At 38.6% G+C, this 15695-nt stretch overlaps 1 protein-coding gene across 1 annotated transcript in view; it reads right to left on the reverse strand.

Annotated features, from left to right (window-relative positions):
• Window positions 1-12428, reverse strand: part of LOC105697788 (M-phase inducer phosphatase) — a 131617-nt gene extending 119189 nt beyond the window's left edge. The window contains exon 1 of the mRNA XM_023432058.1: window positions 12385-12428. Coding sequence (XP_023287826.1) covers window positions 12385-12416 — 32 coding nt within the window. The 5' untranslated portion in view covers window positions 12417-12428. The remainder of the gene's footprint in view (window positions 1-12384) is intronic.
• Between the last annotated feature and the right edge of the window lie 3267 nt (window positions 12429-15695).

Raw genomic sequence — 15695 nt, forward strand, 5'->3', positions numbered from 1 at the left:
CCCCAGAAAGCATGAATTCAGAGGATTTCTGGAGTTTTACTTCGATTTCTTGATATTTATTGTACGAAAACGACAGGTGGAGCATGCCATTTGGGACAATATCCAATATAATTGGATACGGCTGTCGATATAAAAACGAATGTCGGCAACGTAGGCATTTAGAAAAATCTTCTTTATCGACGTCGATCAAGTTCCTCGACTTGTTTCACTTAATCTTAAAAACGAACGGCACGAAAGACGTTTACTCCGAGAAAGATCGCAGTGGCAGGTTTATTAGTTCTAACCAAGTCCCCTTGTCGGGCAGACCTGCCGACGAGTGGGAAGTGTTATGAAAACTCGCGAGCACGGAAAGCTCCTTGGAAAAAGTGGCGGGATCCTGGCATTGTCCTTGTCTCTTGGAGCACGCCGGGCGGCCTATGTTCGCAGTTGCGAGCCACCTGAGGACGCGTATTCCCTTTTCCCTGGTTCATTCTCCGACCGAAAGCCGCCCTCTTCTAAGGAGACTTCCGAGAAGTAAGAAGAGGAGAACGTCGTGGAGGGTTTTCGGGTTCGCGGAAAAAGGAAGGAGGAACGGCGCCAGTCAGCTGAGCCGATCGGCCGATCGTAAAAGGTCCCGCGGTATGCCGGGGAATGCGACCGAATCCCGATTTGGCTGAATGAAAAGCGGGGACAACCCACTTTTCATACCTTCCTGGGAAACCTCGGAACCCGGGAATCGCACCCTGGCCGCCCACGGGAAATGCTCGAACCCCGCGTGGGATCCCGTGATTGGAGCGCCGCGAGTACCCCGAGGAAACGCACTTTCTGAATATAAACAATTCTCTGGTGAAATTAGCCGAGGAGAGATAGGCAGAGCCAAGCGACCATCGGCTACCGTATGGTTAAGAGGATGTGGAAGTGGCATCCGATGAGTCAATTGTTGGTGAAACTTTTCTGTGAATTGGATGTACCAAATCATTTCAAACTTTTCAACGGGAATGTGAAGGTTGTGGCGGTCGTAGCATATATATATCAGAAGTTTTTCCTCCTGCACGGGCCTTCGACAGCCTAGCGGTTACGCTCACCGTTCGTCCCATGTAGTCTCTCGGGTTCGAATCCCGCTCAGGAGAGATTTTTCGGTGTCTAAGGCAAGGTCTGCCTGTGATAGCCATACCGACGAGTCCACACAGGCAAACTCGGGACAAAACACAACAACAAATGGGCACACACCATCTCCACACCTAAACCCCAAAAGGTTATAAGGAAGGTCCTAGCATCCGTAAAATTTCGTTTCTTATACTAATTTTTTTAAATCTCCACAAATAAATTAAAAAAAAAAAGAAATTTCATGGGTGCCAAGATCTTCCTTGTAGCTTCCTTATTCACATTGTGAAGTTTGAAACGTTTTGGTACGCCCAATTCGAAGAAAAGTGTCATAAATGGGATCTGGTTAGCGTCATTTTCGCGTTACCTTAAGGGGGGAGATACATTTCACCGGAATTTTTCCAATGAATTTTCATGATTTTGTTGTGCCGAAATCGTAAGACTTATTGAAAAATCCTTTTTTATACATATTTATTGATATTTTGTCTGCTTGTACAAATTTTTCAAAAACGTTTAATTGCGTTGTCCTTGCTCGACGCGCTGGACCGCAAGAGGCAACTGCGTTTCATCGGTGCCCACGATTGCGCCCGTTTGACTGATCCGAAACAAAAAATCCAGATATATTATGGTTTGTCGGATGACCCTTTATAGCCGGGAGTTCGATCGCCTTGAAAAATTGAAAAATCACAAAATGGCGACACGATAACGAATTTTTTTCTTCAATTCGGTAGCTTTTTTCAGTCTTCTTAAAGTTGTACGGATCGTCATTTTTTACGTAGACTATTCTCCGCGATAGGGGCTATAGCGAGATATATTCTGAACAACCCCGCAAGAATTTTAGGTGAATTGGTTCAGTAGTTCCTGAGATATCGTAGGTATAAGTTTGAAAAATGTGGTTTCGAGAAAAACGCGTTTAAAATTTCGGGATGAATCGCCACGCTCGGACTATGATATTATACCTGCCGCGCCCCCGTCCATTCAGACCTCAATAACTCCGCCAATTTTACGAATTTCTTAATAATATTTGGAGAGAATATTTTCAAGGCTATATGCTATATGGACATGCAAACAACTGAAAATCGATTTTTTCATCGGACAAAATGTATATAACGTTCTTTTCTCTTTACGTTAATACATTGATTCTTATATTGCAAGCATTGGGCTCGACATATATCCGAAATAATCCGATTTGAAATAGAGAATAAAATAACATACAGTGATATACAATAATATATATACGGTAAATTCGACTGGCGTCCACCCTGAGTGTCCGATATAGTCGGTATAGATCGGTCGATAGGATGTCGGGGGAAGTTGAAGGGTTGGTCGTCGATAGGCGGTAACACGTCGCCCAATTGTTGCTCAAAATCCGGATCCTTGGCTCATGAGGTCCTCCTTCGCGATGCGCCCTGGACGAAGGTTGCGGGTCGAAAGAGCGAGCGCTGGCCTTCCGATACCACCGAAATTGTAGCGCCGGGGAGACTACTCGGACAACCCGGTAGAGGCCTCACAGATCGGTTACATGCGATTGCGCGAATATTCGAACGTGAAAATTACGCTACATGTATCTCCCGCCTTAAATTTTGCTATAATCTCGTAACGATTCGTGAAACCGATCCATAATACGGTTTTCAATTGTTCCTTGACGTTTAACCGTTTGAGTCCCAAGCAGTGCGATCGCGCTGTTCAGATTTTATGTCGAGAAAACCCAACACATTTCGAGCGTTGTGGACAACTAGCGGTGCGTCACCGATTGTCGAAGTCGCGCGCTCAGATTTACTGACCCAAGTACATCTCCTTCTTTAATGTAAATAATACATCTTACAATTCAAGAAACGCTATCGCGCCGATTAGGATTCATCGACATAAAATAAACGAAGCGCTATCGCGCCGCTTGGGATTTATCGACATAAAATAAAAGAAGCGCTATCGCGCTGCTTGGGTCTTCTCGTGCTCATTTAGAGAAAGCGCGATTGCGCTGTTCGGGATTCTTTGACAGGGTTTTTTCAATACCCCCTGGGACTCAAACGGTTAAGGAGCCTTTTTGCCCACGCAATAGTACATTACGTCATGAAGGAGGAAAGTAGGCGATTACGGACGAAGGTGAGTCCGCTGCACGAGCGAAGCGGGAGCTTACCGAACTCCCGACATAAGTACACTGTTTTTCATCCTCCCTGCAAACCGGAAGTCCGGTTTATAAATGCCCGTTTACGTGATGGCGCGACCTGACGATATCCGGGGGAACCCGAAATATGGACATTTTTCAAAATTATTTACAAACTTGTTACAAAAGATTGTAAACCGTACAATTGTATAAGGAATTTGTTAATGACAATGCTCCACCCCCCTCCGCCCCATCGATCCCAAGACTAATTGTCCACTTGACTTTCTGTCTCGAACTGCACTTTCATGCAAACAGAAAGTGACTACTTTCCTCCCGCGGGAGAAACGTTATCATATACCCGCGTCAAGTGATTAGTATTACTTCAATTGACTAGTTCATTACGATTATAAGTACAACTGTCGTATTGTTGTAACTGTAATTATTCTTTGTAATAATGTGTACTTTATTTTAATTGTACGTTTTATACCCTTTCAGCACAGTAACCACAGATCTGCAGTACTGCTATGCTGTCCTTATATTGACAATCGATTGCTGTTATAGTTATCGCAATTGTGGTAACGATAACGTTTCATTTTTCGGTGCGTGTTGACCGTTCAACAATTTACCGACAATACTTTGTCTTTAAATAAACGTTGCAACTTAGAATGGCTACTTTGCTCAGCTTTCCCTATACTTTCCGAAACGTTGAACTCTTGAGATCATTTTCTGAATATTTAATGTAGATATTTTTAAAAGTGACAGGAATATGGAAAATAATTTCAAATGATAGCAAGGCGCAGCTTGCGGTCAAACGAAGCATGTCATTTGGACTTCGAATAAGTACATAATCTTTGTGTATACCAAATACTGCAATGATTATTACAGCAGTTTAATATTGTCTATACTAACGATTATCTATACCGACACGGAGCAAAATCTCTAGTATACGTACATAGAATGTTTTCATATCTATGGGATGTTTCAGTATATGAGAAGTTACAAATATATGCATAATATATGTTCACGGAATGTCCAAAATGTTCTATTGCAATTTAGAAGTACATTATATGTATTAAATACATTACTACATCAAGATTTTCACCAATTACATACGTTTAATAAACGTATAGTATATCTCTATTTAACAGGTATTTGTATCTGCAGTATTTCACGTGAAAATGATACATAATGGATATATGTTGTGTGTATATGAAGGGAAGCCAAACTGACGCATTCACGGACATAAAATATACAGTTTAAATACTATTTAAATGAAAAAAAAAATATCATTTGAAATATACAGTTCGTTTACAGTTACCCTGCACGCTAATTTGACGCCCTCAAGAGTACGCTTACATAGACTATCCCCAGCGACGCCATTTTGTACCACGAAATTCTTTCATCGTTCTTCAACAGTTATACAATAAATGCTTGTTCATAGATATTTAATTTTATTTGTTATTTTCGAAAAAGAAATTCTCAAAAATAATTGTTCGTTTCAGGCATCAAAATGGTGTAACCCCTTAAAAAATTGCTTTATCCCGAGGAATGTACAACGATCTCTTTCAAAGACCGATTACTCGAATCCATGGCAACAAACAAGGAACGCTTCGGGTTCCGACAACTATGGGAAAGCCGGACTCGTTGAGATACACTTGAAAGACCTATAAGAAGCGGTGACACCCGTGGGATCATCGTTGGACCGTCGTGAACGCGTTCTTCGTGCTCCGATCTGTGCCGAGCAGAAGCGTACCGCCATTTTGTGGGAAATTCTTTCTTAGAGATTATTCGTGCTTTTGGAATGTGAACCCGATTTACTTGCATTTCCAAATATACTCCAGGCCGTCAAATATCAATTGTAGAGAGGTATTTACCCAATGACACGCACGGGAAAAAAGCCATTTACACTTTTAACAAAGGTGATATGACTGATAAGACCGATAAAGCTTTGCTCTTCCTGCAGTAATAATTACTCCGACAGTAAAAATGTTCTGAATCGCCCTAAACGGTGATTTAGCCATAGAAGAGCTTCACATCGAAAAATTAGCTAAATTAGTAAATAAAATAATAGTGATAGCCAAAATCTTTGATGTTACTCCTCGAGCAAATAAGCGATATCCAGTTTGTTATCGCTAGGAAGAAATATTGCAACCGTGAATAATAATTTTGTTGCTCCATACTCAAAACAAAATCTAATTAAAAGAAGCAGAATTCTGGTCACTGTAACTCTATTGGATTGTTAAATATGCCTTTACTACCTTTCTTGTTCAAAGCGTCAGAAATATCTAGTAAAATATCTGGTTGAGATAACGATAGTCCTGGTAAATTTAATTATTTATTCTAAATGAGAAAAGTAGGCAGGAATCAGGTATGGCTGGGGCATCAGAGAGAAACGTGATTAATAACCATTATGCCATCATAATTCCTTGCATTTTGTCAGAGAAAAGTATCTTTTTATAAACGTTTTTCCAATAAAAAAAAACCTTTGTATCATCAAAAATACATTACTAATATCTCCCCGCCGCGACTGCTTGGGATATGAGCAACTTATTGATAAAATTTCATACCTTTACTAGTGAGAGAAGTTCCATGGTCACTTATTACCAAGCGGGTACTCTGGGAACTATAAAACCAGTTTTTAAGTAATTAATGTTACCAGAAATAATAACCAGAAAACTTTTAACCAGAAAAATCAGGTAGACTTCAGTGATCAGAATTCTCTAGTCATGTTAATCAGACTTTCTCATCAATGATAACTACAAATCATTTAACCAGTAACATCTAGTCACATTAACCAGAAGTTTGTTTTTAGTGTGGGGGAGCAATAGGCTTTGTTAATGCCCATACAGGAAAAACATTTATGCAAAGATATTGTATAGGTCCATTTTTACGTGTTTGCATTTGCTGAAACAAGTAATATTTTGTATTACTGCTGCAAATTACTTTTCAGCGTGAGGGGGATACCGAATAGTGCCTTTTGAAAGATTTGATTTCAGATCAAACGGAATGAAACGTTATCATGCCTTTCTCCTCTACACGCAGCGAAATGAAATATTATTAATAATAGAATTATTCTAATTATAACAACGGTAGATTGTAAATACATGGGTAGCGTACATATACTAAGAAAGACAAATTGGTCCAGTGAACATTATTCGATTGATTGCATTTGGTTAATTTCAGAAAACGTTTTGATTGAGTGAACCGAACTTCAGTTAATTTGATCAAACTGATTTGCTTCGACCAACTAAAGATTAAGTTAAATCGTTTTGTAAGTTTTGAAAATATTTGAGTCAATAATCCAAATATTTTAATTTAGATGCATTGATATATACATGAAGTTAAGTCAATTATGTTAATTTGGCGAAGAAAACATTCGAAGTATTCATAGAATGTACCGTTAAAAATTACAACAAATCTATTCACAGAAATATTCCAGTACTAAAAATTAATAGATAATTAACTATTAGAAAGGAGTTAGAAGCGTGTGAGAACTATCTTTGGATATTAGTAAACCGTTTTAGAATTCACTCAAAGATTCAAGACGAATTAAGATGTATGAAGATCAAATTTGATCATCTTTAATCGATTAAGGTGATATGAAAGAGGTCATTCTACATATATCAAAACGTCTAAACATTTATAAAATTATTCTCCAAACTGAGTGCACCGAATAATTTCAAACTTTAACACGTGATTATGAAGATCCCAATAAAGATTTAGAAATTCACGAAACTTCATTTTATGAAAAAATAACTTTTTTGGTTCCTGTCCAGGATAGATGAACAATTCTTTCAAAAAATGAATTTTCGCAAGTATCAAGATCTTTATTAGAGCCTCCACAACCACGGAATAAAGTTTCAAATCATTTGGTGCACCCGGTTTGGCGGAAAGTTGTATAAATATTTTTATTTTTTAATATACATATGATCCTTTCGTAACACCTTAAAGAATTCCTAACGCGTTTCGTCAGGATTATTCGACCTGGAGACAGGAAATTGAACAATACCAGGATAACCGTGGGATAATCGAAAAATGTAGGGTCGGGCTTTGGAGATATGGCATCTCTTTGTCGCACGGTTGGCATGATTATTTGAAGAGATTGTTTATTCACGGCGGTGTAAGTTAGATGAATGTCGATTCTACGCACTACTATATGATGATTTGGTCTATAGTAATTGTCTACGGCGAACAATCTGTTTTAGAATACGAAATGCATGAACGAATAAATCGTGGCTGTGTTGCTCATTTTTTTAATGAATGAAATCGTATACACTTGAAGAGTACCTTCGTACATGAACACCTTCTTATCCGCACAATTGATTGTCGTTTTTTACATGGCACCACGTTGCTTTGGTGTCATCGGTTGGGTAAATCTCATGGTAAATATTCGATAATGCGGATTACCCGTCTCTACATTAATTTTAAATCTGTCGTCAGAGTTCGTAATTAAAATTGAATTCCGTGCGCTACATTGCGAATAATATACTTTCTAGGCGAGATAAATTACTCGCGGTAATTTAACTGTTTCTTGTCAATTAAATTTCTTGACTAAACTTATTTCGTAAGAAACATCTGTGTTGTAACCCAGCGTAATGTCAACTGAAAATGATTTTGTGAAAAGCATTTTATGGACATAATTGGATTCAAGTATTGAGAATATTAGGGAAAATTATACAAAATTTTCTTTAGAATTGTATTGAACCGAAACAACTGAATATTGAAATGTGTTGGACTCCAACAACCTAGTACTTGTTATGTAACGTTATTAATGTTGACTATATATTGTTTGATGTCGATGCAAGAACGATTACACCAGTAATTATAAGAGGTTTGAGAAAAAACAAGGCATGCTGGTAATTTCATTACATCCCATTTTGCTGCAAAAATGTTATAAATTCTTTCAAAGTCACCTATTCATGAAGTGAAGAAACTTTTCATGTAAAACGTGTATGCATGGAAAATACAACGATAACGAGGTAGACTAGGTAAAGCTGAACTACAGAAAATTAAATATCTTTTGTAATTCGTTTTAATTTCATTCCATCGACTCTTCAACTTATACCGTTGATGATAGCCAGGAAAGGTCTATTCGATACAAGAATTTCTTTTGGTAATTATGCATAAAAGGATGATCCGCACCGATTTTCGTGCAACTTTGATATATCGTAGAGGACGTCGTCCTCAGTATTTTCATACACATATTTAAGGGTCGGACTTGAATATTTTCGGGGTTACTATGTAGAAAAGAAAGCAAACTATGCTACACCCTTGGCTACTTTCAACTACTTTCCTAGTTCCATGGCTGTTAACATTCAGAACAAGTTCCTATTTGTATTTTGGCATGTTTATTATCACGTAGTCCACTGTTCAACGCTCAGAGACATCGAAGATCGAAGATGAAATTAAGCGAATTTCTAATCATTTGTCAGGATCTGGATCAACTTTTTGAGTTTTTAATCTAACCTAAACTATTACTGCAATTGAATAGGTTAGGTTAGTTTACATTTTAGGGGGTTAGTAACACGCTCCACCATGCTGTATTATTCCTATTCTCCAATTGTTTAATAACTCCGAAAATATTCAATGCAATTCAATAGGTTAGGTTAGTTTATATTTTACGGGGTTAGTAACACGCTCCACCACGCTGTATTATTCCTATTCTCCAATTGTTTAATAACTCTGAAAATATTCAGGACGACGTCCTCTACAATATATCAATGTTATAGGAAAATCGGAGAAGATCACCTTTTTATGCATAATTACCTTTTTCTTTTCCTAGAAAGTGGTTTCCTCGCTCAGAGTAGCGTCCTTTGCGTAAATATCTTTGTAGCATATTTTGATACGTAACGAGAATACACAACGGATACGGTCCAGCTTTTGTAGGGCAATATCACCCCCGAATTGAAGAATTTGATTTACGAGTTCTCTCGTCATTAATTAGCCGCCACGGGCTTGCGTCGCGTCCCTAAAGACGTATAGTACAGTTTGAAAATAGTAATAACGTCGATTGTTAAGGAAGGCACGAGCACGAGACAGATGGGCCTCGCGAGAACCGCCGATGTCACGTTTCCGAAGGGGTTGGGGTTCGGCAGGACCCATGGGGGTCGCGTCGGCCCCCGTATCGGCGGCAAATACGAGACTAATGCCGCTCCAACGGACACGGGTGTCTTCACCCCGGAGGAAATCGCTCCTAGACATGCGGGCATTCGTCCCCGCGTCGAGGGAGCGTTTTCCACATATGTGCAAATCCACTCTTCGGATCGGTGCACAGTGGCGAAAATGACGAAAAAGTTGGTCAGAACTATTCGTCTGCCTGAACGTTAAATCGTTGTATTCCAATGCTACATGTTGCGTACATACATCATGACACATTAGATTCAACCACATATGTCCAATAATCGGATTTTTCAAATTCTCAGGATTTCAGCCCCAATGCCGAAAACAACTTTCTTTTGCGTTTCTTTATCGCTTTACAACGTCCGTGGCAATTTATTTTAACCCATTTGCATCATTAGCGTATATATACGCTCAGTTTTTCTAGTCACTATCACCGGTATTGTTGCGTACATACATCATGACACATTAGACTCAACGACATGTCCAATAATCGGATTTCTCAAATTCTCAGGATTTCAGTCCCAATGCCGAAAACAACTTTCTTTCGCGTTTCTTTATCGCTTTGCAACGCTCGTGGCAATTTATTTTAACCCATTTGCATCATTAGCGTATATATATGTTCAGTTTCCCTAGTCACTATCACCGGTATTGTTGCGTACATACATCATGACACGTTAGACTCAACGACATGTACAATAATCGAATTTCTCAAATTCTCAGGGTTTCAGCCCCAATGCCGAAAACAACTTTCCTTCGCGTTTCTTTATCGCTTTACAACGGTCGTAGCGATGTATTTAAAACGTCGAAACGGTGCTTTCTACGGGGATTAAGGCCCTAGTAACCGTGAGTCGGCCATCTTGAATTGATAACGTCAGAGGCGAGGAAATTGCGTGAAATACTCAGTCGTTATTTTTTCGAAACGAATGACCCTTTCCAGCAAAAACTACCACTGGAAGAAACTAGATATTCACGTAACGTATCAGTAGGTCAGTTTTTGATGGATCTCGCCCTAGGAAACAAGATATCACTTTCTGAAAGTAGATCTACAAAGGCCACTGACGATTCCAAGGCAATAATCACAAGATAGACGCAATATCGTCGCAAACACATTTCACACATCTACTGATTATTTCGACACCAATAACACGAGGAAAAATAATCTCAAGGAAGACCGGTGGAGAATTTTATGCGATTTCCTTGCCTCTGGTGTCATCGATTCAAGATGGCCGACTCACGGTTACTAGGATCTTAAACGTTGATTTTTAAGGTTGTGGTTACACCACAGTCAATCAGACCAGACCGAACCCGATTGAAATTAGCATACTACTTCTTATAGGCACATTGTCCGTATCCGATGCGGCCCAATCTGATTTGATATCTACAGACAAAATGTAGAATCGTCCACAAGAAACGGTATGTTCGTTTCAGCCGAGACTGATCCAGTCCGGTCCACCCTGAGAAAATAAAATTAGTTAACTGAAACAAATATACATCATTGACATATACATTGTTGCCTGGATCAAATATGATTGCAAGAAATAATTATTTTATCGTGGAGAAAAATTGATACAGTTGATGCAAATGAATAATTCCATTTGAATGTACAGTCTACCGATCGATCGTATGATTGCCTCGAATAATAAAAAGTTGATCCAATCACCTATATTTTTAGTCGAAGTGACACGGTGATGTCATGAATTATACAAGATGAGGGAGTGAACGAAACATTCGTAGTGTTGAATGAAAGATTGCATTCAGAATGAAGTGCTCCGCATATTGTTTTACATCTATGTTTATACATATTTTTACTGTTAGTTTGATTATTTGAACACAGGAATGATCAACTCTGTGAGCCCCATGCGATCCTGAATGATTAGGGACGAGCCCTCGGAAAATCTGAAGGGAGGGAGCTTTCGCCTTTCAGAACTCCGAAAATACATTCTACACGAATTTTCTTTGCCTTAGAGATGAAATGCAAATAACGTGAAATTTTTCTGACTTATTCATAAGTTTATTCGGCAACATCTTTCAATATTTCACTGAAAAATAATAAACTCACATAATTTGATAATGGTTTCCGTGATGCCTAGTCTTGTATTCGGTTGCCCCTGGTCCCTACGATTTCAAAAGTTTCACTGATGGGAAACGTATCGAATTTTAATGTAAATTTTTTTTCTATAACCAAAACGGTTGCCACTAGAGTTCTTACCGAAATCAAAAAATTAATCTTAAAAAACAATTGCGTTCCAAAGAAGATCGCTATTTGATTTTTCATTACTCGTTTTTCATTTCCATCGGCTGAAAATCGAAATTGTTAATAGATTCATTTGATTGAGGGACGAACGATAGAAATATTGTGTACGAATCGAATGGGCCGAAATAGGAGTCAATTGGCTTCTCTGTTCTTGAGATAACGTGGAAATCAACGCGAAGTGCGTAATTTTAAGAAAAAACGTGTTTAAAATGTTCGGTCGACTTTTTACTGCTATACTGATTAAGTCATTTCAGGGCCATATAAAAGTCCTTCCTGTTCCTAAAAAATGTCTCACCGAATTTTGTTTTTATTGTTCAAGTACGTTTTCATTTCATTTTTTAATTTTTATTTTTTATTTTCCGTCACTTCTTTTACGACCAGTACGCGTTCAGCTTCGTATCTTTGCAACTGCTAGAACTGATCAAATTCTTCCTTAATTCCTCCACGTACATGTTTTTGAAGAACCACAGAAAAGTAATATGTAAAGAAAAAAGGAAAATCGATTTCTTCAACCAACACAAGCAATTGCCCTTGAAACTTTTCATATTATTATATGACATAACAATATTATTTTGTATGCGAAAGGACGCCACGTTGAGTTAACTCTGTCTTCTACAGCACGCTTGTGCAAATCAGCAGGTAAAAAAAATCTAATTCTGTAAATGATCTAGATATCAAAAGATTGGTCACCTTTACCTCAGTGGCTTTGGTGGTCCGCAAAATTGTATTATAATCAAAAGTGTTCCGTGACTTCAATAAGGTTAAGAACCACTAGCATGTTCGATAAGAAAATGTTAAGTAATCTTATATTATTAATACTCACGTCTTATTGACTCTGGACTGAGTGGGATGCATCGATTGACTGGGACTTTCTGTAAATAAAATACATTTCAATGTCTCGAATATACGATACGATTCATTCAACGTAGTAGAATGCGGTTTGCTTATTTAGAAAGATTTGATTTAAGTAAATTACAAGGTTAAAATTACATCGCCCGCTTGAATCGGCGAACAAAAAGGTAGATTAAAAATCGTAAATGTACCTACCCAGGCACCGCGGAACGTGGAATATCCGTAAATTAATCGTATATAAAAGTTAACTAAAACTAGTTATTATTTTATGTCGTCCATGATTATTGGCAAATAAATGATTTTTAAAGTCAATACAAGAACGAGTTCATTTCAACTTTCAGAGATACTGGTAATTCCATTAAATTCCAGTTTGTTACAAGAATATCATTAGTTGCTTTAAAATCTTTCCCTCTTTAAATCGAATAAACTATTCTTACCGTTGCGTTTATATACCAAAAAAATGTAACGATAACGAATCAAACGAACTCGATAAAGTTTAGCTAAAAAAAATTGAGTTTTGTTCAAAATTTATCTTAATTTCGTTCGATTGATCCTACAATTGATTATCGTTGTACCAGTTAAGTATCTATTCGACCCAAGAATTTCCTTTTTTCTATAAAGTGATTTTTTTCTCTCAGTGTTATTACAGTATAATCCGTACAAATTTCTTTATAACGTTTAACGTAACTTGTACGTTATATGTACGTAAACTTTATTTCACTATTCCCTATGTAGTTATATAACACAGTTATAAAACTTATAACACATAAGGGTAGGTATATATAGGTACCATATATGTTATATTATTAATATATGTATCAGTAATGCCGATAGACTTGTATCGATGTTACGGAAGGGTAATAATTCGATACTATATAATGTTAACGTTTTTTTTAAATACTTTTTACTATAAATTATGTTATTTCAGCGTTATGTAACCGTGACATAGGGTGGTTGGAGAGTTACACTTTACGTCGACGCAACACCGTCTATTTGATGATGACCGAACAGATGGACGATGTTTCTTGTCGGGGTTATTGGCTTCATTGTCCAAATTTGCGACCGTTACATCGGGCTTACAGAGCCCGATTGGTAGCTGCTCCGTGGTTATGTCGCGCTTTATAGGAACTAGAAAATGACCAGATAACGCAATGGGGTTTCTGATGTATCATCCCGCTATTCGGCAGCGATATGACGAATCGAGTACTTTGTCAACTCGAGTTACTCGAATTCAAAAGGATCGTTAACTCGAGTTTGGGCTCGAGTCAACGAACAGACGAAGAAGGAACATATCGCATACATTCGGTGCTTTGAGTCAAGTCCATGGCGAATAGGCGAGTAATTCCTGATTCCGCCAACCTTGGTCAAAAAGTTAATCCTTGTTGCAAGGAGTTGCACGTTCCACCACGTTTTAACGGCGGGTTAATTCCCATTAACCCTTTCGTTACCTTGGACGAGATATACTGGCCGATTAACGCTTTTGACGAGATATCTCGCGATCCGGTAGTAGCGGATTAACGCTTTTGACGATAATCTAGCTTTCTAGCACCAATATTTTGACATTCTAGATGAATATATTTTATACCTAATTCTATTCGTACAGCTAAAAGGAAGAAATAAATACAGCTACTACCGGATCGCGAGATATCTCGTCAAAAGCGTTAATCGGCCACTACCGGGTCGCGAGATATCTCGTCCAAGGTAACGAAAGGGTTAACCGCCGTTTCGATTAATCAGCCGAATTCGATCGTTCGGCTTCAGGTAATCGAATTTTAACCTAAAAACTGCACAAACGTGAGGAAATCATGGATTAGATTGAGAATGTATGAACATCTTATGACGAAACGGATAAAGACGTTTTCGATTTTATTTACAATTTCTTAATGATTGAGGTACGTTTGACAATATTCTATATTAATTCTTAACCAAAGAACTTTACTTCTTCAGATTAGAATCTGTGAAATAAGTTCTTGCATGAAAGTAATCGGACTTCGTGTCTCGATAAGGGCACATCTATCATGTTTTCTAGTCGACTATCAGCCAATTATGCGAACGCGTTCACCGCCAATTCGACTCACTTCGAATGTGGTAGACAATTAGTTAATCACGCTCTAATTAAATGTGGAGGAACATTTACGTTCCAACATAAATGTTCCCCCGTATTAACCCATGGTTAACTTAGACGTTAACAAGGTTGGGGAGCCAGGCATAAGACAACTGGATCAAAATGAATTTATTCGAAACCGGGAACAGTTTTCCTTTGAAAACCCGTTTTCGTTTGAGAAAAAGATACATCGTAGCGTCGCGCAATAGTTTCACTTATCACAAGGCGCGAGACGCTACCGCGTCTCCTGATAATGACGACTCGAGTAAATCGCTCAGTTTCGCCGTGACCCTCGTAACTCGCATTTGTCAGTACCAATAACTCGAGTTATTATAAGAATAACCCGAGTTGACTCGAGTACACGTTTAACTCGAGTTTAAAGTGATGTAGAAGGCGTCGGGGAATTTAATCCACGTCGGTAAAAAGTTCTTCCAACCGATGTATGCTCTGAAACGGTCTCTGATCATCAATCTTCTCGGCTGTAACGCTATTTCGGAAATTGTTGGTCGAAGAGCACTTACGGACGTTATTCATGGGATAACCGAGAATTTTATTCCATACCCTTGTAGAACTTTTCTCGATATTTCCCACGTAAATCTGTAACGTCCGATTAGCGTACTGTCCTCATTCGTTGCGACTAAGGCATGAAAGTCTTCGTTTCCGGTTTTAAGCTTTCCCTACGTGTAAAATATAAAAAACACGCGTTAACACCGTCCCCTTATTTCTAGTCTAAGATAAATGACAAATAAATGAAGGAAAAAAAAGTAATTTCATAGGTGTCGGGAACTTTCTTAGGGCCTCCATATTTACGTGGGAAATATTCAAACGATCGGTATACCCACTTCGAAGAAAAGGGTATACCAGACTCATTGGACGCGGTTTTCGTATCACCGGTAAAAATATTCGACTCGTATCGAACGCATCGAACGAGGCTAGTGCAGAAGCTGATCCGAAAAACCGTTCGTACTCGTGGTACCGGCACATGCCCGACCGAGCTCTTACGAACGGCCGTCCACTCGCATATGTACGGAAAGCAATTTCTCCGGTAGGGGACCGCTGGTAAGCTCGTGTTATATCGACATCCGTCGTCCGCCCGGGTGGTGGACGTATAAATATACCCACACCAGCCAGATACGAGGGTGGTTCGAAGGGTAGCTGATAGGGGAGATATATACTCG

Source organism: Orussus abietinus, unplaced genomic scaffold (genome assembly GCF_000612105.2).
Source record: "Orussus abietinus isolate OABI.00-Male unplaced genomic scaffold, Oabi_2.0 scaffold221, whole genome shotgun sequence".
Taxonomy (NCBI): domain Eukaryota; kingdom Metazoa; phylum Arthropoda; class Insecta; order Hymenoptera; family Orussidae; genus Orussus; species Orussus abietinus.